Below are 24,548 nucleotides of genomic sequence, written 5' to 3' on the forward strand. Positions count from 1 at the left end.
CCACGACATTGCTTGGATCAAATTCCACAATTATGTTTGGTGAATTTCGCAAATGTTTACCCTTATGATGGTTTCTTGAATTTCATATTAAAGCATGACTAGATCAAATCAAACAGATTCAATTTTGATTAATATATTTTCTTATTGAAATGCTTATTAATGCTAAGAAACATTTTAAAAGGATTTATCATCAAGCCTTATGTCTCTCTCTCTCTTATCAAAATCTTACGATTCACGATTCAATTCATGATTTGATTCGCAATTTTTACAAAATCGATACGAATTTATGGCTGAATCTATTTTGGAAGTGAATTTCTAGTGAATTGCACGATTCACAATCAATTCGCGATTCAATTCACTTTTTACGATTAATGCAATTCTTAAAACCATTGTATCCGACATATTTTCGTCTCATTTTTTCTCCATCTTTTTAGTGAAAATGACATAATACGACTTTTAATAGCGTTTTATACCAAAATAACTAACATAAATACATGATTTGTTGTTATTTTACCGCACATGGAGTTTCTAATAGGATCTAAATAGATTCAGTCTAACCTAACATGTTTTTAACCTTTATTATGAGTTTTTTCCTTTAAAAAAATAATAATATATCTTCTAAAGATATTTAAGATTAAAGTAATTTACACCATGAATTGTCTATTACTATTTTATTAAATTAAATTAGTTGAATATTATATGGGTGAGGTTAGTTATACTTTTTATAATGTTTCAGGCTTTAAATAAAATATCCTAAATAATTTTTTCTTATTATTTGGTTGTTACTCAGAAAAATATGTACGCTTATTGTCCAAATATCAATATTATTGTTAAATTATTATTATTTTGGAAATAAATGGTTTATCTTTATTTACTGTCTTTATTAAGAATGGTTGATAAGAAATATCTAAAAAATAAAAGGTAAGATGCTGATCTTACATAGGAATATTTGTAAATTTTTTACCTATTAAACTATGTGATCATCATTCAAACCAACATTTTCATTGATTTAAGTCTAAATATTTCATATTCATAAGATATATTTAACGTCCAAGTGTGTAGTTATATCTTTTAAGTAATTTAGAGAAAGTGACTGAATTTTTGCAATTCACTATTCAATTCGATTTGATTCGCGATTTGTATGAGGCCATTTCGATTCGCGATTCGAATTCCGATTTACCAACTATGCTAAAGACCAATTCCACACTGCTTGAAGGCCTTACTGCCCAACCTGATTCTTTTTGCCGTTTCAAAATCCCAATAATGTTTTCAAACACTTGCACGAGTATATTAAAAAAAATTCTGGAATTTGTGCATTACAAGGAATCACACAAGTTACTTATCAACACAAAATAAACTAGCAACAATAAAAAGATGGAAATTCTCATTAGATCAGTCTTGGTCCTATCTTTAAAAAAAAAATTCAAAGCATTGCTAAAGTAGCATCAACTAGAAATACATTGCGCACAACTAACTTGCAGTGAAAAAAAGAAAGTTAGTTGATGTGGAAACCATGTACAACACATTCGACTCAATACTTTGTTATGAAAATAAGTTTGGGGATTGGCAACAGTGACTAACAAACTAAATATGTAATGGATTTACATGTTTGGGGTGGGAATTTTCAAGCCACCCCATCAAACTGAATGAAAAAGTATATAGAGATAGCATCTTGGGAACAATCTAGTCTTCTAATTATCATTTGAGGTCAATCTAAAATATAGTTACTAATTTTATTTTATTTTTTTTATATAAATTACCTAAGAAACCTGAATTTTCTTCTAATATTTTTGCTTATTTATAAAATAAAAAATATAACATAAATACACAAATCACAATTTAATAATATTACTTGGAATATAGGGTTAAGAGAATGACACATAAGTTTTATAACTTATAACAATCCAAAGCAAATAACTTATATTTTTATTCATTGAATCCATTATCCTAAAATCGTTGAACAATACTTTTGACAAGCAAAAGCCATCTAAAAATCTATCAAATTTAGAAGTTAGAAGTTAGAAGTTAGAAATTAGAACTACAATCATGGTAATGAAAGAAATAAAAGCATCCTACTAAAAGCAATTCGTATTACATGAATAAAGAGCACAATCAAAATCCAAACTCTTAAAATTGAAGTAAAATAATACATAAGTGCAATGACCCAGATTTTTTTTTTTAAATAGCCAGTTCATAATTTAATTGAGCCAATTTTTGAATTTGATTGTGGTGTAAATTATATGCGAAAACAGTTCGGTTTCGTATTTTTTAAAAATAGTTTCCGATCTCAGAAAATTATAAAATTTTTATATGTTTTTCCCATATGAGTCTAGGACATTGGATAAAACTTTTAGAATTAAATGATGAGTATTTATTTTATGAAAATTCACGGACTGATTGGTGTTCAGTTTAATTTATAGTAGAATTTTGTTATTTAATTTTGAGTGTTTAGACCATGACTTGAGATAAATTTGTTGAGTCTATTTTGGTATATAATTGGGCCATGTTTGGCTTATGGGTAAAAATTTAATTCAGGACCCATGGCTTAGATTTAATTTAATTTGAGTTTGTTTAATGACTCATGTTTAACTGTTTGGTCATTTTTATTATATGATTGGTAGTAACCACCTTAGGAGTTGTTATTATTTATTATATAGGATTATAATAAATATTTGATAGTTGATTTTATGGTGTGTCTCATATGGTGAAAAATTATATGTTTTTATAGTGAATAAATTTAGTATATATTTTGTGGTGTACAAAAATATTATATTTTGTGGTGAGAAAAATTATATCATTTTATAATTTATATTATAAAATTTTGAGGTATTATTATAAAAATTATATTTTTGGAAAAAAATCAAGCTTTGGGAGACACACCCATGTGGGTGGGCCCCCTTTTGTCTCCTTGCCATCATTTCATCTCCCTTCCCTTTCCTTTCCATTTCATTTCATTTTCCTTGGGTTGGTTGAGCAGAGAGCTCCCAACATCTCTCTCTCTCAAATTTCCACCATTGTTACTCAAGCTTTGAGCTTAAAGTGGGAGTCCTTAGAGTGAGATTTTGCACAATCTTTGTAAACGGAAGTTGGAGAGCTCGCTGCACTCTTCACACCGGCAGTCTCGGATTCATGATCGGGCGACGTTTACATTTTCAGATTTGTTTTTCTTCATATTTGAGGTAGAGACTTTCTTTATATTTTTACATTAAAGCTACGTTAGGGTTATTTTGAGAAAATATATCATTATAAGAGATATTGCATATAGACATATTTTCAGATTTTTGTTTGGTAATTTTTGGAAGAAAAATTATGTTGAAATGTTAAGAATGTTGGTATTTTGAGATTGATTTTGGGAAAATCATTTTGTGTTATTAATTTTGTAAAAGAAATCCAAAAATAGAATTTAATAATTGTATAGATTATATCTACATCATATTATGGTTAGATAATTTATTTTGAGAAATTAATGTTGAAAAATTTATCTCATCATTGAGTTTTGGAATTTATTTTTGAGAAAAATAAATTGATATTGAGGAATATTGTGTAAATTGTTAAGTAGAGATTTTTCCTACACTTATTTATGCACTTTTGCTTGATTATATGGAGTTTAGAGTTGTATATAATTTAATTAGAATTTTTGAAAATTTTGTGTTTTATTTGCTTAAAAGAAAAATTTTGAGAAAAATAAAAAATTGATGCTCAAATTGCGAAAGTGTAAATTTAGAATATGTTTGTAAGGTTATGAAAGAGTTATATTTTAAATTTGAACAAAAACGGGCTTCGATTCGATTGGTTTTGAAATTTTTAACGGTTTGTGGCCAAAAGAGCATTTTTAAAGAAAACAAAGGAATTGCGTTTAACTTTTGGCGCTTTCGATCAAAATAAGATGTCATAGCTGAATAATGTTTGGAGAATGAGTTTGGAAAGAAAATGAAGTTTTCTTGGGCATTAACGGTATTATTTTACTTAATGTATTTGTTGGAATAAAACCGACACGGTTAAAAATAGACATTGAAAGGTTACCGGACGTGATTGTGATATGAAAACTAGTGTAGTTGTTCATATTTGATAAAATGTGGAATATGATTTGTTTCTAAATGTTGGGAATCACGGGAGATTCCAAGTTATAGTTATATGTTGGATTGTATGTCCATGTTGTTATCTTTTAATTAATATGTTAGAGGTAACTATTTTGGCTATCGGTGAAAATTTAATATGTTGCATTTAAATGAGGGATTTCTTGGAAGGATGAGAAATGATGGAACTTTGGAAGTTTGATATATAATATGTTACAAATTTGTCTTGAAATGACTAAATTGGGAATGTTGATTAACATGTGTAGACTATATGAACATGGATATTGTTGTATTATCTCTTGAAATTGTATTAGAAATAATATTGAAATGAGAAATGAGAATTTTGATCAAAATGGTAATATTTAATAAGTAGGGATTTTCTACACTCTAATATGATTTTTAGCTTAGTTATTTGCTATTGTATAGATGATGAAATTTGGTTGTGGTTTGGACAAATCTAAGATTTTGGTGTGAAATGAAAAAAGGGATTTTTTATGTATAAGAGATAAAATGAGTGTGGGGTTTGAATATAAGACCTTGGTGTACCAAAATAGTTGATTTTGGGTGTTTGGGTCAATAATGGAAAAAGGGAAATTTTTGCCCTAATTTGATAAAATGATTATTTTGTATAAATAATTAGAATTAACATTGAATATGTTAAATTGAATGGTTATTGATATAGATGGTGATATTGGATATGTATTATCTCACCTACGGAAGTTTTGAATAAACTATTTATTCCGATATTGAACATCTCTTGGAAATAAATGTATTAGGCTATCGGTAGAGGATAACTATGATTGTTGTAGAAATTGTATGAGGATTAGGCGATACAATGCTAATCTATTGTTGGTTGTCATTGAATATGACCGTGTTATAAATACATTGCATATGTATGTTTATTGGGAGGAGAAAGGGGATGTACTCCATATATGACTATGTTATAAATACATTGCGTATGTATGTTTATTGGGAGGAGAAAGGAGATGTACTCCATATATGATTATGTTCATAAATACATTGCATATGTATATTTATTTGGGAGGAGAAAGGGGATAGACTCCATTTAAAGCAAGTTGGCCGGAGTGTCTTGAGTGAAAGACCCGGAAATCTATATATAAATGGGTGTCGGTTCCTTCAGACGAAATATCCGTAAAATGGCAAAGTTTGAAGTGTTTATGTGTGTTGTGTATAATTGGAAAACCATTGAGTTGTAGTCTCATTTTGGTTGTTAAAATATAATGAATTTAACTCATGAATTGAGTAGCATATATGACCTGGATATGAATTGAAAGGAAAATGGAATAAGATTGGTCTTATTGGCATATAAATATGCAGGCTTTGGATTTAAGAGATTATGTAATAAAATCATATGATTTTGACATGATATAATTTCACGTATATGTATAAGTATCTTTATCCCCACATATCTTTTAATGTTTTAATATGAGATTGTTCGGTGGGCTTTGCTCACCCCCTGCCTGCACATCTGTACAGGGAATGCTTTTCGGATTTGAAGATCAAACCATGGGTTTTACCATTTCATAAGTGTAATGTAGTGATGGATTGTACTGCTTCACTTGTTGTTTGGCCGAGTGCTAGGCAATAGCGTTGATGGACTTTAGGGAAGCAAGAGCTTCTTAATTATGTTTTGTTGAGTGTATGTTGGTATTTGTAAAGTCAAGGGCTTAAGATGTAATGAGCGAGACTCAATTTGTGTAACCAAGCAATGACTTGGAAAGATGTAAGTCTACATGGCATTTAACTGGTTGTTAAACAGTAGACTCTGATGTATGAAAGTATGTTATTTCTCATATTTATTCCGCATATGAATTATCTTTATTATATTATTTTTGGGGCATTACAATAAGTCACAAGTATAAAGCATTAAAGGTTACTAAAAGATCCAAAATTCCAATCTTAAACACGTCAACTAAAGAAAACTATGTAAAAACAAACTAAAAAGATAATATATTTTTTCCATTTTTGCCAGAAGAAAAGAAAATATACATGTACAAATAGAAGAAAATAAACTACAAACACACACCCAAACCATTATCAGTCCCCTAGCCCATCATACAACAATCAAAGAAAGCTTCGATATGCGAATTCAACCCAAAAAATAAAACATGATTACAACCACAATCAATAGATCAAAAAATTAAATTGAGCAAAAGTGAACACATCTGAGAAACAGAATCCAGTTAAATTGTGAAAATTTAGGGAGGATAGTGTGGTGGCAGAGAGGAGGAGAGTGGGTACCTAGACTAGAGTGCTCTTCCTCGTCCGGAGCCGGAGAGCTTCGCAGGAGATGAAGTTATCGCTGGATTGGAGAGTGGTCTGTTCGCCCAGCAGAGACGTTGAGTGAGAAGAAGAAGAAGAAGAAGAAGAAGAAGAAGAAAATGAGGAGAGTAGAAGCCCTACCCGAACCTAGAGAAGTGAGCTTTTCGCTGTCGCTGCGTCTTCGAGTCGAGAGAGAGTCAAGACTCTCGGAGATTAGCCCTAATTTTTTCTTATTATTTGGTCGTTGTTACTCAAAAAAATATGTACACTTATTGTCCAAATATCAATATTATTGTTAAATTATTATTACTTTGGAAATTAAGGGTTTATCTTTATTTACTCTCTTTATTAAGAATGGTTGATAAGAAATATCTAAAAAATAGAAGGTAAGATGGTGATCTTACATAGGAATATTTGTAAATTTTTTACCTATTAAACTATGTGATCATCATTCAAAATAACATTTTCATTGATTTAAGTCTAAATATTTCATATTCATAAGATATATGTAACATCCAAGTGTGTAGTTATATCTTTTAAGTAATTTAGAGAAAGTGACTGAATTTTTGCAATTCACGATTCAATTCGATTTGATTCGCGATTTGTATGAGGCCATTTTGATTCACGATTTGAATTCCGATTTAACAACTATGCTAAAGACCAATTCCACACTGCTTGAAGGCCTTACTGCCCAACCTGATGCTTTTTGCCTTTTCAAAATCCCAATAATGTTTTCAAACACTTGCACGAGTATATTAAAAAAAAAATTCTGGAATTTGTGCATTACAAGGAATCACACAAGTTACTTATCAACACAAAATAAACTAGCAACAAAAAAAAGATGGAAATTCTCATTAGATCAGTCTTGGTCCTATCTTTAAAAAAAAAATTCAAAGCATTGCTAAAGTAGCATCAACTAGAAATACATTGCGCACAACTAACTTGCAGCGAAAAAAAGAAAGTTAGTTGATGTGGAAACCATGTACAACACATTCGACTCAATACTTTGTTATGAAAATAAGTTTGGGGATTGGCAACAGTGACTAACAAACTAAATATGTAATGGATTTACATGTTTGGGGTGGGAATTTTCAAGCCACCCCATCAAACTGAATGAAAAAGTATATAGAGATAGCATCTTGGGAACAATCTAGTCTTCTAATTATCATTTGAGGTCAATCTAAAATATAGTTACTAATTTTATTTTATTTTTTTTATATAAATTACCTAAGAAACCTGAATTTTCTTCTAATATTTTTGCTTATTTATAAAATAAAAAATATAACATAAATACACAAATCACAATTTAATAATATTACTTGGAATATAGGGTTAAGAGAATGACACATAAGTTTTATAACTTATAACAATCCAAAGCAAATAACTTATATTTTTATTCATTGAATCCATTATCCTAAAATCGTTGAACAATACTTTTGACAAGCAAAAGCCATCTAAAAATCTATCAAATTTAGAAGTTAGAAGTTAGAAGTTAGAAATTAGAACTACAATCATGGTAATGAAAGAAATAAAAGCATCCTACTAAAAGCAATTCGTATTACATGAATAAAGAGCACAATCAAAATCCAAACTCTTAAAATTGAAGTAAAATAATACATAAGTCACAAATATAAAGCATTAAAGTTTACTAAAAGATTCAAAATTCTAATCTTAAACACGTCAACTAAAGAAAACTATGTAAAAACAAATTAAAAATATAATATATTTTTTCCATTTTTGCCAGAAGAAAAGAAAACATACATGTACAAGTAGAAGAAAATAAACTACAAACACACACCCAAACCATTATCAGTCCCCTAGCCCATCATACAACAATCAAAGAAAGTTTCGATATGCGAATTCAACCCAAAAAATAAAACATGATTACAACCACAATCAATAGATCAAAAAAATTAAATTGAGCAAAAATGAACACATCTGAGAAACAGAATCCAGTTAAATTGTGAAAATTTAGGGAGGATAGTGTGGTGGCAGAGAGGAGGAGAGTGGGTACCTAGACTAGAGTGCTTTTTCTCGTCCGGAGCCGGAGAGCTTTGCAAGAGATGAAGTTATCGCTGGATTGGAGAGTGGTCTGTTCGCCCAGCAGAAACGTTGAGTGAGAACAAGAAGAAGATGAGGAGAGTAGAAGCCCTACCCTAACCTGGAAAAGTGGGCTTTTCGCTGTAGCTGCGTCCTCGAGTCCAGAGAGAGTCAAGACTCTCAGAGATTTAGCCCTAATTTAAAAAAAGAAGAATATGGGATTAAGGCGGTTTTCAGTTACTTTCAAAACTCAATTCTGTTTTTAAATCATGGTTTAAACGAATATGTTAATTAAATATATTTTTAAAATATAATTTAAAATTATTTTTAAAATTTCTCTTTTTTATTTTTTTTATTATTAATCAATCAATCAATTATGTTTTTTCACATCTCTCATCTCTTCTCTCATATTCTATACAACAATCAATTAAAAAAATTATAAATTATCTCAAAACTATTTTCAAAACTAATAACTAAATAATTTTTTTTTTTTTTCAAATCATGATTCAAAAACTCAAAACGTAACTTTACACTTAAATCATTATTCTAAAACTAAACCAAACAGACCCCTAAATTTCTCTTCGAGATGAACTAATTTAGCACTTATTTATTTATTTATTTATTTTTGGTTATAGAGAAAAGTGATATAATAATTGGGTAAAGCACCATAAATCCTAAATAGTAATTTTATGAACTGTTTGGTTCTTTATTTTCTTATGGATTTAAAAATTTCATGTTAGTGTAAATTACATAAATGGTCAAAATGTGAATTTTTTCATAATATTGAAATTACTAAATGTAATACTTCAAGAAAATTTCCTAGTGTACTTTTTTTCAAACGTAACCTTCAATGTAACATTCAAAAAACATAACATTCCAATGTAACACACTAAAAAATTCTTCAATGTACTTTTTCCAAACATAACACTTCAATCAATATAACACACAAAAACTTTTTATCCAAATGTAACGTTCCAATGTAATATACTAAAAAATTCTTTAATGTACTTTTCCAAAACATAACACTCCAATCAATATAATACAAAAAAATTCCTGAACATACTTTTCTCAAACGTAATAACGTAACATTCTAAAAGAAATTCTTAGTATATTTTTTTCAAATGTAACATTCCAATCAATGTAACATACAAAAACTCCTTAGTATACTTTTTTCAAACGTAACACTTTCATGTAACACATTAAAACATTTGTTAGTATACTTTTTCCAAACGAAATGGCACAACATTCCTAAAAAACTCCTTAATGCATTTTTTCCAAACGTAGCACTCCAGTCAATGTAACACACAAAAATTCCTTAATGTACTTTTTCTAAACGTAGCACTCTAATGTAATACTCTAATGTAACACCAAAAAATCACACTATATAAATGTAGATTTACACACTCGACAACCAACACTTCAGCCAACAATTCTTCCAAAAAGAATCTTCTACACCCAACTTTTCCATTCATATCCTAAAAATGAATTAGAAAAAATAGAAAAATGAATTATAAAAAGACATTCACTTAAAATCAAATGATACAAAATCAAATAAATATAACTTTTCAAAATAAAAAGGACTAATTGATTCATAAAAAAACTCTTATGACTAAATGGATCAACATTCTCCCATATGAGATTTATGGGTAAATTTTTCATAATAATTTATAGTGATCTTTTAACTTTTTACAAATTGTTTGGAAAAATATTGTTTTAGTAATTTTTTTACTAAAATATGAGGTAAAAAAATTAATATGTTTGGAGTGACTTTTTAACTTTTTATAAAAAGTTGTGCAAAAGTAGAGAAAAAATAATTTTTTTGACTTTTTGATTGTTGACTTTTTGATTTTTCTTAATGACGTTTTAATTTTTAAGTTAAAAGATTGAGTTGTTTAACTAACTTACTAAAAAAGTTGTGTTGAGATAAATTTTGAAATTTTTGTAGTTGATTTGATAGTTATGAGTGAAAAAGTTAAATAATTATGATTTACATGTGATATTTTGTCTTATTGATTAAATTAACATATTTAGTCTTTTTTAGCTAATTTAACTAAAATAGCTCATTCCAAACAAAGCCAATATGTATATTTAATCGAACATATTATAATACAAAATTGAAATTATTAATTCAATCAAACTCTAATATTTTTTGTTATGTTGATTAGATTTTCATAAACATTTTATCTAATTAAACTTATATATTTCCATATCTATTATAAAATAAATATGGTCAAGACAAAATTATTATCCCAAAATTCAGTTGAATAATCAATCATTCTCACTACTAATCATGCTATGAATCTTACATATTGATCTCATCAAATCATTGACATGGTTCCATTGCCCAACTACTAAGCCCAACAACACTTCTTAATCCAAAACCCAATTTTAAATTTCTTTAGGGAAACAACATAATGATATAGTAATGACACATTGTGTTTTTAAAACTTTAAATCACATTAATAACCTTTGTTTTTTAAACAATAGATTGGTTAAAAAAATTATGAAAAAATGTTAAACATAATTTCTTGTTTACCATATTTTCTCATTGCAAGAGTGAATCTCTTGTGAATTTAATATTATAAGTTCTATTGTCTTGTATTTAGAAATGAGGAAATTGAGTAGAAGTAGAGCAATTATTCGATCTTTCGGAAATTTTATATTGACGGTAAATCTCATTAATATCCGGGTCTAATAATTATATGGTGCTAAAAACAAAGAATGATAAAAAATTAATACGTATCTCATGAAATAATTTATGGGAGAAGTGAGATTATTTATTACCTCACACAATATTTATATAAATTGTTTATTTGTAAAATGCTATACTTTTCTAAACCAATACCAAATATTGTTGCCCATTTCAATATTTTCCTATTGTTTTGAAAAACAGAGCCTAGTGGTGCATTCTTTTGAAAAACAAACCTTATCCTCTCAAACACCACATATCTCCTCAACGCTCCCCAAAACGACCTTTCCCTCATTTCTCTCATTGCCAAGAAAGCATGGCAACCCTTCACTTCACGACCACACATCCTTCCCTTACTCTCACAAAACCCACAAACCACCACCCTGCTCTCCCCCCGAACCTCCTTGCGTGGCCAGCCTCGCGGCGGCGGCGGCCCTCACTAACCACCGTCCACTCTCACAAAGTGGTAATTGAACACGAGGGTCGAACCACTGAGCTAGAGGTCGAACCCGATGAGACAATTCTGTCCAAGGCATTGGACTCAGGCCTGTCTGTGCCACATGACTGCAAGCTCGGTGTGTGCATGACTTGCCCGGCTAAGCTTTTGAATGGCACGGTAGATCAGAGCGAAGGCATGCTCAGTGACGATGTTGTGGAGCGCGGGTACGCTCTGCTGTGCGTGTCGTACCCGCGATCGGATTGTCAGATTAGGACGATACCTGAGGAAGAGCTACTGTCATTGCAACTGGCTACTGCCAATGACTGAGTTGTGTGTATGTTAGTGTATGTTCTTGTACAAGTCTTCAATTTGACAATAAAGATAATCTAGTTATTTGTTGAGCAGAGTACATTGTTGATTAATGCTAACATGTTGCTTGGATTTTGAGGAAATGCCGAGCTTGAAAAACAGGTTGCAAATTGGTGTATCTAGGTGTGCAAATCTCACCCACCCAATCTGTACTGTTATTTAGATAAAGCGAACAGCCCAATTTGGTGTGAATGTAGTTTCAAAGCTTGATATTTTTGTTTCAAAAAAACCCACAAGAAATCAGTCCACCCCAATAACAAAAAAGACTAAATCTGTAAAATCAATGTATTAGACCCACATTCATCCATATCTGTGGCAGTTTCAAACCCAACATTGATGGTGGGTGAATAAAGATGTAAAAAAGAGCAAGAAACAACCTTCAAATGCTCCATATTTTGTGTGTGGCGGGCATGTGTTGTGTGTGCCACAACTTCAAGAATATATATATACACATATATATATATATTTGTATGGGAAGAGAAACAAAGCAGCTTATTGGATGGGAGACCTCTCTTAAGGCCATTTCCATCATATCAGATAGAAAGAGGCTGGTGACTCCAACTGGATTTTGCTCCAAAATTAAAACATTTGTTGATCAACACCAACATTGGCCAGATAATCAGCACATCCATCCTCAAAAAGAACTCTTATTGAAGAATGCAAGTTTCTGCTGGAAAGATAGGAGCTCACAGCTAAAAGCCAAATCCGGCAATGGCAGGATGCTACAGGATGTGATTAGCTAATGAACTGAATATGGTGATTTTGTTAATGGTTAAATCCCTTAAAAAATTCTTCGATTTAGCCATATATCATTCCAAACAAACAACAAATAGTTAAAATGCAAGATTTCCTCAGAAGTGCAATGACTGATTGACGCCATACGATTGACAAGTTGGAAAAGGGATTTCAATTTATTAATTATTTCATTCATTACAAATTTAAAATCCACGTACAATACAGCATAGGCTCTTCCTTTCTCATGTCTTCTTGGAAAGCAAATAGCGCAGGCTCCTCTTTGCTCTATAAAAAACCACTTCTCAGCAAAACATTCATGTTGAATTGGCCAACTTGCAGTTGTTTCCTCCTCTTCTACTTTGCACCACCTACTTCAGATAAATAGCTTGCACTGACACAAGCAGAACCATAATTTCAAATGAAATATGGAAATGTAGCAAGTTCTTGGACCTGATCAAACAGACAAATTGGATGATGACAATGGCCCTAAGCAGTAGCTGATTGCCATGCTTTCTTTACTTTTCTTCGCTTGATCTTAACCTTCACATTAACACCATTATCAGTGATAGCCTGAAGAACAATCTGAAGCTTCCCCTCCAATTTCTCCCCTTTCCGTGGTGTGTAAACTGCATTGTGGATATCATCAGCCAATGCTCTCTGAGCTAAAACTTCCCCTACAGCAGTACAAGCAGTTGCATTCTTTGTCGAGGCTAGGTCAAATTTCATGTCCTTAGAAATAGAATGTGCTACAGCAACAACCTTACTAGTAGCCCGGTGTATAATACAGGCCCGGACAGATCCTTTTGATATGTAAATATCCAAGCAAAACGGTTCGTGGTAAGGGGCAGTAAGCTGGTTGAAAGTCAGAGTCCTTACTTTCTTCGTAACACCACAACTGTCGTTTTCATGAAGCGAAGAAATAAAAGCCTCATTTTTAACAAGTTTGGCAAGTCCTTCACTTCTAGAAGCCAATTTATAAATCGGGTTTTCTTTCTTTTTACTTTCTTTTCGTTCCTCTTTAGTCTTCAAGGATTTGTCAACTCCAGGATTTGAAATTTTCTTCTTTGTGCTCTCTTTTCGATCACTCTCGTTCTTCAAAGATTTCTTGCGATGGAAGTCAAAACTGTGTTCTTCAAACTCTTTGGAATCCCTATCAAGCTTATAGAAAAGATGTCCTCGGATTCTCATGTCCTCAATATCATCAAAATCCGGGTCATCCTTATTGGATGGGGCAGAACTACCCATCTCATCTACAGTTTCCACAACCAAACCCTTTCTTTCCGATTCCCTGTCCATTCCTCTGCAAGCCTCAACTAAGCCCGAGGAAACCCGCCAGGCCTCTGCATCTACAACCTCAATTTTGTAATTCTCCAAATGAGCTCTACCGTGCGAAAACAATGGCGAAAGGTGAAGCCCACTACTATCATTTTCAGAAGCAATTCCCTTGTCATGAACCGACCATGATTCAGTTGCCCCATTCTCAGAATCAAGAAAATTCGATGCCCACGTAGAAAACCCAAATACCCTTTGAAAACAAGAATTCACCATCGGTGTGAAGGTGGTGCTACCTCTTCTAAAGAACACTAGTGTCATTTGGGTCAGGTAAGACAGTTGAGCAGAGCTATGAAGAGTTCATTTAACAGCTAATGGACCAGTGTTTTTAAAGGCTCAAGGCGCACTAAGGCGCCGAAGGTCTCTTGGAGCCTAGGCGCAAGGCGCAAGGCGAGGCGCGGGCTTTATTGAAGTAAGGCGCACAGTATTCGTAAAAAATAGAAAAATTAATATAGACTAATCATTCATAGTAGTAAGACAATTTTTTAAAAAATAAAAAGTAATCAAGATTCAAGACAAAATATAGAATAATTCTCAAAGCCATGAAAGTGCATATTACATAACATTCCAATTTTCAAAGATCAAATAATCCACATTCAATAAAATAAAAACATAAACACTAAACATCCAAAACATAAATATCCAACAAATATTAATATATGTCTTCACTTAACACTTAAAAACATCAATATCAATTTATAAGAAAAACTTTGATTTGACCAATTTATTAATTCATCACATTAATAAATTGATTAACTTATGAATCAATTTATCAATTAATTAATCAACCAATTTTCTATTTTTTTAATCACAACACATTAATCACAATAAATTGATTAATTGATAAATTGATTAATCTTTATTAATTAATTAAATTCTTATTAAATTCTTATTAATCACATTAATCACAACACATACAACACATTAAATTCTTATTAATCACAACACATTAATCTTTTCTAATTAATTAATCAATTTTCTATTTTTTTAATTAACTTATGAATCAATTTATAAATTAATTAATGTTATGATTCAATGTATGTACTGTAATGAATGTATGAATTAATTAACTTATGAATCAATTTTCTATTTTTTTAATTAATGATCAATTAATTAATTAATGAACATTACATTCCATTACATTAATTCCTATGTTACATTATTTTTTCAAGAAAAACTTTGACCAATTTATTAATTCATTAATAAATTGATTAACTTATGAATCAATTTATCAATTAATTAATCAACCAATTTTCTATTTTTTTAATCACAACACAATAAATTGATTAATTGATAAATTGATAAATTGATTAATCTTTATTAATCAATTAAATTCTTATTAATCACATTAATCACAACACATACAACACATTAAATTCTTATTAATCACAACACATTAATCTTTTCTAATTAATTAATCAATTTTTTATTTTTTTAATTAACTTATGAATCAATTTATGAATTAATTAATGTTATGATTCAATGTATGTACTGTAATGAATGTATGAATTAATTAACTCATGAATCAATTTTCTTTTCTTTTTTAATTAATGATCAATTAATTAATTTCAGTATAATGATGAATCAATTTTAATATAATCATAATGAATGTAATGTAATGTATCTATTTTTTTATTTATGTATGTATGAATTAATTTATTTATTTATGTAATAATCATAATTTATTTATTTATTTATTTATTTAATATAACTCAAATAATTGAAAAAAAAAAAGAAAAGGAAAAAAAAAATAAAAATAAAAAAGGGATCAGTGTCGAAGACGAAGGACTGAACCTGTCGAAGACGAAGAAGGAGAAGCCGAAGGAGAAAGAAGAAAAGGGAAAAAAAAAAAAAAAATATGAATGTCGAAGTCGAAGACCTGTCGAAGACGAAGAAGAAGGAGAAGGGGATCAGTGTCGAAGACGAAGAAGAAGGAGTCGAACCTGCTCAGCCGAAGTCGATCAGTGTCGTAGTCGAAGTCCAGCTCGTGTCGCAGTCGTAGCTCCAGCAGCTCGAAAGAGGGAGAGAGACGACTTCGATTAGGGTTAATCTGAGTCGTATTCGGCTGATATGGTACATGAGTTCTGATCCTCTGTGATTTTATGCCATTCGAAACCTTAATCTGAGTCGAATCTGAGTCGTTCGATCTGATCTACAGATTAAACTCTCAGTCGCGCCTAGGCGAGGGCCTTGCGCCTCTCTCGCCTGGCTCAAGGCGCGGCTAAGGCGCTCGCCTGGCTCAAGCCGCCTCGCCTGGCACCTGTACAGGCGCAGATGGTGCGCCTCGACTCGCCTTGCGCCTAGGCGCGACTTTGACAACACTGTAATGGACTAGAACAAATAGTGAAACTGAGGTAGGATTGGGCGTGATGTGTGTAGAGTTCGAAGGAGCAAATTATCAAACAGGTGGTGTGTGAGCATTCGAAATGAGTGAGTAAGACAACCATGTTGGTGTTTCTCTTCTTTTTTCTTCGTTTCCCAGGTAACCAAACAGAGGGTAACGAAACAAAGAACAAACACATATACCAATTTTCGAGAGATTATTGAGTGTTAAGAAAATCTATAAGCAAAACTGAAATAAGATTGAAATACATATATATCTACACACATATATGTGTATAAAGGGTGCAAATCAATGATTTAAGCAATACATGAAATAGAAAACCCTAACTTGTTGGTAGACAAGAAGAGAACAGGGAGAGAGAGAGAGAGAGAGGAATAGGGAATGAGATGAGAGACCGAAGCTTACTTCAGAGTCTCGACGCAGATAGAGATCGTCCAAGTTAAAGCAAAATTATGTACTTATTTTTTAAATATTTTTTTGCCAAAAATTTAAAATTAAAAACTTAAATGGATTCATCCAAAGTTGTACAAGTTAAGCAATAGATTTACACACTCGACAACCAACACTTCAGCCAACAATTCTTCCAAAAAGAATCTTCTACACCCAACTTTTCCATTCATATCCTAAAAATGAATTAGAAAAAATAGAAAAATGAATTATAAAAAGACATTCACTTAAAATCAAATGATACAAAATCAAATAAATATAACTTTTCAAAACAAAAAGGACTAATTAGTTCATAAGAAAACTCTTATGACTAAATGGATCAACATTCTCCCATATGAGATTTATGGGTAAATTTTTCATAATAATTTATAGTGATCTTTTAACTTTTTACAAATTGTTTGGAAAAATATTGTTTTAGTAATTTTTTGACTAAAATATGAGGTAAAAAAATTAATATGTTTGGAGTGACTTTTTAACTTTTTATAAAAAGTTGTGCAAAAGTAGAGAAAAAATAATTTTTTTGACTTTTTTATTGTTGACTTTTTAATTTTTTTTTAGTGACGTTTTAATTTTTAAGTTAAAAGATTGAGTTGTTTAACCAACTTGCTAAAAAAGTTGTGTTGAGATAAATTTTGAAATTTTTGTAGTTGATTTGATAGTTATGAGTGAAAAAGTTAAATAATTATGATTTACATGTGATATTTTGTCTTATTGATTAAATTAACATATTTAGTCTTTTTTAGCTAATTTAACTAAAATAGCTCATTCCAAACAAAGCCAATATGTATATTTAATCGAACATATTATAATACAAAATTGAAATTATTAGTTCACTCAAACTCTAATATTTTTTGTTATGTTGATTAGATTTTCATAAACATTTTATCTAATTAAACTTATATATTTCCATATCTATTATAAAATAAATATGGTCAAGACAAAATTATTATCCCAAAATTCAGTTGAATAATCAATCATTCTCACTACTAATCATACTATGAATCTTACATATTGAGCTCATCAAATCATTGACATTGTTCCATTGCCGAACTACTAAGCCCAACAACACTTCTTAATCCAAAACCCAATTTTAAATTTCTTTAGGGAAACAACATAATGATATAGTAATGACACATTGTATTTTTAAAACTTTAAATCACATTAATAACCTTTGTTTTTTAAGCAATAGATTGGTTAAAAAATTTATGAAAAAATGTTAAACATAATTTCTTGTTTACCATATTTTCTCATTGCAAGAGTGAATCTCTTGTGAATTTAATATTATAAGTTCTATTGTCTTGTATTTAGAAAAGAGGAAATTGAGTAGAAGTAGAGCAATTATTCGATCTTTCGGAAATTTTATAATGACGGTATATCTCATTAATATCCGGTAGGGGTGAGCATGGACCGGATTGGTCCGGATTGGGAGAAAACTAGGACCAATCCGTTATCTACGGTTCCTGAAAAATTAAAACCAATCCAATCCATTTAAATTGTAGAACCAATCCGAACCAATCCGTTGAAACACGGATTGGATCGGTTTAGGACCACGGATTTAAATAATTAAATAACAAAATGGGTCCCTTTCTTTAGGTGCAAAGCAAACAAAATGGGTCTTTTACCCCATTCTAAGAACAGAATCATTAATCATTAATCAGTAACTACCACCAATCTTAGTAAACAACTAAGATAGATCAATAAATTTCAAGTCCCTATTTTAATTAAAAGCATTCTTATATTTTATTAGTAAGAGATGCACATCCAGAGAAAACTGTGTTAGGATGTAATGTTATAAATGTTGTACACATTTGTGGGTATTATTGTAAATATTCAAATGAGGGTTTTGTCAAATCCTTCCCATATATGAATATACATTCTCAACCCTGTTTGGGTCCTCCAGTATTTTATGGTATTGGAGCCAGAGACATCTCTCTCTCATATACTTTGTCTCCCTCTTTCTCTCTTACTAATATGGCCATTGGCCATCAGCTCTTTCCACTTTCTTCTTTAACTGTTCATCTCCACAATATTATCAACCATGTATCTGTTAAAATTTGATTAAAAAATATTCTGTTATGGAGAGACCAATTTACATTGATCCTGATTTGCAATGACCTATTTGGCTATATAGATGGCACAATTGTTGCACCATCAAGAAAGACTGTTGATAAAGAAACTCATAAACAGGTTAATAATCCAAGCTATAAATCATGGGTTCAAATGGATCAAAAAAAAAAACACAGAAAACTCAGTCTGAGATAAAACAGAACAAAACCAGATAACATGAACAATCACATTTCAGAGTGTGACATAATGAAAACATAAAACATAAACAATCGATCTAAATAAAAACATAATGAAAACATAAAAATAATAAAAATAAAAACAGAAAAAAAAAACCTGCTACTTACATTTACCGAATCCACTGTAGATGACATGAAACAATCGATCTAATCTGCGATGGGTGATCTGGGAACCCATTTCAGAGTGTTAGAGATTAAACCTATTTCAGAGTGTTAGAGAGAGAGAGAGAGAGAGAGAGAGAGAGAGGAGCTCACCGAAAGAGGAAGACAAATAAACAAAAATAGTCACCGATCTGAGAGAGAGAGAGAGAGAGAGATGAGAGATGAGAACACCGAGAGAGAGAGAGAGCTCACCGACAGAGAGAGACGAGCAGCAGCACACCGATCTGATCTGAGATGGATGAGAGTGTGAGAGAGAGAACTCAGTCTGAGATGGGAAAGAGAAGAGAGAGAGACACCATCGATATAGAGACCTCATAAGAGTGAGAGGCGTGAACGAGTGAGGTGAAGCTGCTGGACCTGGATTAGGTTTACATTTTAGTATTTATATCATATAAGAAATTATATGGTGTGGGAAGGCATATAGTATAAAAATATAGATTATTTCTAGATGGTCCAGATCGGTTCCAATCCGGAACCGTGGAGTTCAATCCGGAACCGATCCGTGGCCTACGGATTTTGAAATTCTCAATCCGAAATCGAATCACGGATTCAAAAAACCAATCCAAACCTATCGGATTAGACTGGACCGGATCGGATTACGAATTTTACAGATTCCTTGCTCAGCCCTAATATCCGGGTCTAATAATTATATGGTGCTAAAAACAAAGAATGATTAAAAATTAATAAGTATCTCATGAAATAATTTATGGGAGAAGTGAGATTATTTATTATCTCACACAATATTTATATAAATTGTTTATTTGTAAAATGCTATACTTTTCTAAACCAATACCAAATATTGTTGCCCATTTCAATATTTTCCTATTGTTTTGAAAAACAGAGCCTAGTGGTGCATTCTTTTGAAAAATAAACCTTATCCTCTCAAACACCACATATCTCCTCAACACTCCCCAAAACGACCTTTCCCTCATTTCTCTCATTGCCAAGAAAACATGGCAACCTTTCACTTCACGACCACACCTCCTTCCTTCACTCTCACAAAACCCACAAACCACCACCCTGCTCTCCCCCCGAACCTCCTTGCGTGGCCAGCCTCGCGGACCACCGTCCACTCACACAAAGTGGTAATTGAACACGAGGGTCGAACCACTGAGCTAGAGGTCGAACCCGATGAGACAATTCTGTCCAAGGCATTGGACTCAGGCCTGTCTGTGCCACATGACTGCAAGCTCGGTGTGTGCATGACTTGCCCGGCTAAGCTTTTGAATGGCACGGTAGATCAGAGCGAAGGCATGCTCAGTGACGATGTTGTGGAGCGCGGGTACGCTCTGCTGTGCGTGTCGTACCCGCGATCGGATTGTCAGATTAGGACGATACCTGAGGAAGAGCTACTGTCATTGCAACTGGCTACTGCCAATGACTGAGTTGTGTGTATGTTAGTGTATGTTCTTGTACAAGTCTTCAATTTGACAATAAAGATAATCTAGTTATTTGTTGAGCAGAGTAAATTGTTGATTAATGCTAACATGTTGCTTGGATTTTGAGGAAATGCCGAGCTTGAAAAACAGGTTGCAAATTGGTGTATCTAGGTGTGCAAATCTCACCCACCCAATCTGTACTGTTATTTAGATAAAGCGAACAGCCCAATTTGGTGTGAATGTAGTTTCAAAGCTTGATATTTTTGTTTCAAAAAAACCCACAAGAAATCAGTCCACCCCAATAACAAAAAAGACTAAATCTGTAAAATCAATGTATTAGACCCACATTCATCCATATCTGTGGCAGTTTCAAACCCAACATTGATGGTGGGTGAATAAAGATGTAAAAAAGAGCAAGAAACAACCTTCAAATGCTCCATATTTTGTGTGTGGCGGGCATGTGTTGTGTGTGCCACAACTTCAAGAATATATATATACACATATATATATATATTTGTATGGGAAGAGAAACAAAGCAGCTTATTGGATGGGAGACCTCTCTTAAGGCCATTTCCATCATATCAGATAGAAAGAGGCTGGTGACTCCAACTGGATTTTGCTCCAAAATTAAAACATTTGTTGATCAACACCAACATTGGCCAGATAATCAGCACATCCATCCTCAAAAAGAACTCTTATTGAAGAATGCAAGTTTCTGCTGGAAAGATAGGAGCTCACAGCTAAAAGCCAAATCCGGCAATGGCAGGATGCTACAGGATGTGATTAGCTAATGAACTGAATATGGTGATTTTGTTAATGGTTAAATCCCTTAAAAAATTCTTCGATTTAGCCATATATCATTCCAAACAAACAACAAATAGTTAAAATGCAAGATTTCCTCAGAAGTGCAATGACTGATTGACGCCATACGATTGACAAGTTGGAAAAGGGATTTCAATTTATTAATTATTTCATTCATTACAAATTTAAAATCCACGTACAATACAGCATAGGCTCTTCCTTTCTCATGTCTTCTTGGAAAGCAAATAGCGCAGGCTCCTCTTTGCTCTATAAAAAACCACTTCTCAGCAAAACATTCATGTTGAATTGGCCAACTTGCAGTTGTTTCCTCCTCTTCTACTTTGCACCACCTACTTCAGATAAATAGCTTGCACTGACACAAGCAGAACCATAATTTCAAATGAAATATGGAAATGTAGCAAGTTCTTGGACCTGATCAAACAGACAAATTGGATGATGACAATGGCCCTAAGCAGTAGCTGATTGCCATGCTTTCTTTACTTTTCTTCGCTTGATCTTAACCTTCACATTAACACCATTATCAGTGATAGCCTGAAGAACAATCTGAAGCTTCCCCTCCAATTTCTCCCCTTTCCGTGGTGTGTAAACTGCATTGTGGATATCATCAGCCAATGCTCTCTGAGCTAAAACTTCCCCTACAGCAGTACAAGCAGTTGCATTCTTTGTCGAGGCTAGGTCAAATTTCATGTCCTTGGAAATAGAATGTGCTACAGCAACAACCTTACTAGTAGCCCGGTGAATAATACAGGCCCGGACAGATCCTTTTGATATGTAAATATCCAAGCAAAACGGTTCGTGGTAAGGGGCAGTAAGCTGGTTGAAAGTCAGAGTCCTTACTTTCTTCGTAACACCATAACTGTCGTTTTCACGAAGTGAAGAAATAAAAGCCTCATTTTTAACAAGTTTGGCCAGTCCTTCACTTCTAGAAGCCAATTTATAAATCGGGTTTTCTTTCTTTTTACTTTCTTTTCGTTCCTCTTTAGTCTTCAAGGATTTGTCAACTCCAGGATTTGAAATTTTCTTCTTTGTGCTCTCTTTTTGATCACTCTCGTTCTTCAAAGATTTCTTGCGATGGAAGTCAAAACTGTGTTCTTCAAACTCTTTGGAATCCCTATCAAGCTTATAGAAAAGATGTCCTCGGATTCTCATGTCCTCAATATCATCAAAATCCGGGTCATCCTTATTGGATGGGGCAGAACTACCCATCTCATCTACAGTTTCCACAACCAAACCCTTTCTTTCCGATTCCCTGTCCATTCCTCTGCAAGCCTCAACTAAGCCCGAGGAAACCCGCCAGGCCTCTGCATCTACAACCTCAATTTTGTAATTCTCCAAATGAGCTCTACCGTGCGAAAACAATGGCGAAAGGTGAAGCCCACTACTATCATTTTCAGAAGCAATTCCCTTGTCATGAACCGACCATGATTCAGTTGCCCCATTCTCAGAATCAAGAAAATTCGATGCCCACGTAGAAAACCCAAATACCCTTTGAAAACAAGAATTCACCATCGGTGTGAAGGTGGTGCTACCTCTTCTAAAGAACACTAGTGTCATTTGGGTCAGGTAAGACAGTTGAGCAGAGCTATGAAGAGTTCATTTAACAGCTAATGGACTAGAACAAATAGTGAAACTGAGGAAGGATTGGGCGTGATGTGTGTAGAGTTCGAAGGAGCAAATTATCAAACAGGTGGTGTGTGAGCATTCGAAATGAGTGAGTAAGACAACCATGTTGGTGTTTCTCTTCTTTTTTCTTCGTTTTCCAGGTAACCAAACAGAGGGTAACGAAACAAAGAACAAACACATATACCAATTTTCGAGAGATTATTGAGTGTTAAGAAAATCTATAAGCAAAACTGAAATAAGATTGAAATACATATATATCTACACACATATATGTGTATAAAGGGTGCAAATCAATGATTTAAGCAATACATGAAATAGAAAACCCTAACTTGTTGGTAGACAAGAAGAGAACAAGGAGAGAGAGAGAGAGAGAGAGAGAGAGAGAGAGAGGAATAGGGAATGAGATGAGAGACCGAAGCTTACTTCAGAGTCTCGACGCAGATAGAGATCGTCCAAGTTAAAGCAAAATTATGTACTTATTTTTTAAATATTTTTTTGCCAAAAATTTAAAATTAAAAACTTAAATGGATTCATCCAAAGTTGTACAAGTTAAGCAATTATTGTCTAATTATTATTTTTTTATGAAAAAAAAAATTGGATTAGAATCATGTTGTTTGATTTTTGAATTTTGGTGAAAAAAAATTCGACTTATATATCATATCTCTTTTCTTTTCTTTCTCTTCATAAATTAATATGTGAAAATTCATGCTTAAATCTTCTCCATTGGCAAAAGCCTTGTTTAAAAAAAAAAAACAGAAGAAAGAAACATGAAATTTAATTTTGAGATCTCCAATGATTAGCTAAATCATGAGATATATTTCAATATTATTAAATTATATTTCAAATTTATCATCAGATTAAGATTTAGCTATAACTAAAGCTTCACAATTCTCCTCATTTATACATCTCTCATAATAAGACTCGCATATAACATTTCTATTTTGAATTGTGTAAAAAAATAAAAATAAAAATAAAAATAAATAACATCCTTACTATTAACACAACATTAATGTTTTAGTACTTATAACTCATTTTTTTTATGAAAACAATTAAACTGCATATATATAAAGATAAAAAAATGTAGATAGTCTCCGTACATAAAATTTAACAAATATAGAAAAACATCGAAAATTAATTCCAAAGATGCAAGGGCCAACATCAGTAGCACATCCAAACAAAGATCAAGACCTCTCTACCACCACCCTCACACCGCAGGCCTCAGCAACCGCCCTACCTTATTAAAACATTATTTTTAAAGATTGTTCTAAATTTGAATAAAGAAGAGGGCTGTATTACTCAACCTGACAATTAACTCATGAAATTTTCCTTTGAATCTCTTAAAATGAGTATATAATTCTTAACAAAACAAAATAATAATAAATAAATAAATTGACAAAACAGAAAAATAATAAATATATAAAAATTCATAAAGAGGAATTAATTTGATTTGATATAACCTTACATGTTAAATGTACATTTCAAAGGCCATTAAGGCTTCGTTTGGC

At 32.0% G+C, this 24,548-nt stretch overlaps 1 protein-coding gene, 1 long non-coding RNA gene and 2 pseudogenes across 9 annotated transcripts in view; 1 reads left to right on the forward strand and 3 right to left on the reverse strand.

Annotated features, from left to right (window-relative positions):
* Positions 1-24,548, reverse strand: part of LOC114303994 (prefoldin subunit 2 pseudogene) — a 232,628-nt pseudogene that overhangs the window by 178,801 nt on the left and 29,279 nt on the right. For 2 of the 3 annotated variants that reach the window (XR_014331332.1, XR_014331333.1), the window contains exon 3: positions 21,531-22,954. The exons of the other annotated variant lie outside the window; for it this stretch is intronic. The product of XR_014331332.1 is annotated as a prefoldin subunit 2 pseudogene, transcript variant X1 (transcript). Of the gene's footprint in view, positions 1-21,530; positions 22,955-24,548 lie in introns of those variants that run through there. 3 annotated transcript variants of the gene reach the window in all.
* Positions 1-24,548, reverse strand: part of LOC145792164 (prefoldin subunit 2 pseudogene) — a 48,220-nt pseudogene that overhangs the window by 4,460 nt on the left and 19,212 nt on the right. Inside the window, exon 1 of one of the 2 annotated variants that reach the window (XR_014331347.1) lies at positions 6,339-6,737. The exons of the other annotated variant lie outside the window; for it this stretch is intronic. The product of XR_014331347.1 is annotated as a prefoldin subunit 2 pseudogene, transcript variant X1 (transcript). Of the gene's footprint in view, positions 1-6,338; positions 6,738-24,548 lie in introns of those variants that run through there. 2 annotated transcript variants of the gene reach the window in all.
* Positions 2,893-5,890, forward strand: LOC114303995 (uncharacterized). The gene is made up of 2 exons (XR_003643924.2): positions 2,893-3,179; positions 5,574-5,890. It is a non-coding gene; the product is annotated as an uncharacterized LOC114303995 (long non-coding RNA).
* On the reverse strand, positions 12,781-19,574 carry LOC145792161 (uncharacterized). 3 transcript variants are annotated; one of them, XM_082872835.1, is made up of 4 exons: positions 19,412-19,572; positions 19,313-19,350; positions 19,166-19,223; positions 12,781-14,365 (listed from the first exon to the last, which is right to left on the reverse strand). In XM_082872835.1, exon 4 carries the CDS (start codon positions 14,222-14,224, stop codon positions 13,118-13,120), a length of 1,107 nt encoding a protein of 368 aa, XP_082728961.1. In that variant the 5' UTR covers positions 14,225-14,365; positions 19,166-19,223; positions 19,313-19,350; positions 19,412-19,572; the 3' UTR covers positions 12,781-13,117. The 3 variants fall into 3 exon arrangements, with proteins under 3 accessions (XP_082728961.1, XP_082728960.1, XP_082728962.1); XM_082872834.1 differs by lacking the exon at positions 19,313-19,350 and having other exon boundaries at positions 19,412-19,574; XM_082872836.1 differs by lacking the exon at positions 19,313-19,350 and having other exon boundaries at positions 19,166-19,257; positions 19,412-19,569.

The sequence above is a fragment of the Camellia sinensis genome, chromosome 6, assembly GCF_055761805.1.
Source record: "Camellia sinensis isolate YWXY chromosome 6, ASM5576180v1, whole genome shotgun sequence".
Classification (NCBI taxonomy): domain Eukaryota; kingdom Viridiplantae; phylum Streptophyta; class Magnoliopsida; order Ericales; family Theaceae; genus Camellia; species Camellia sinensis.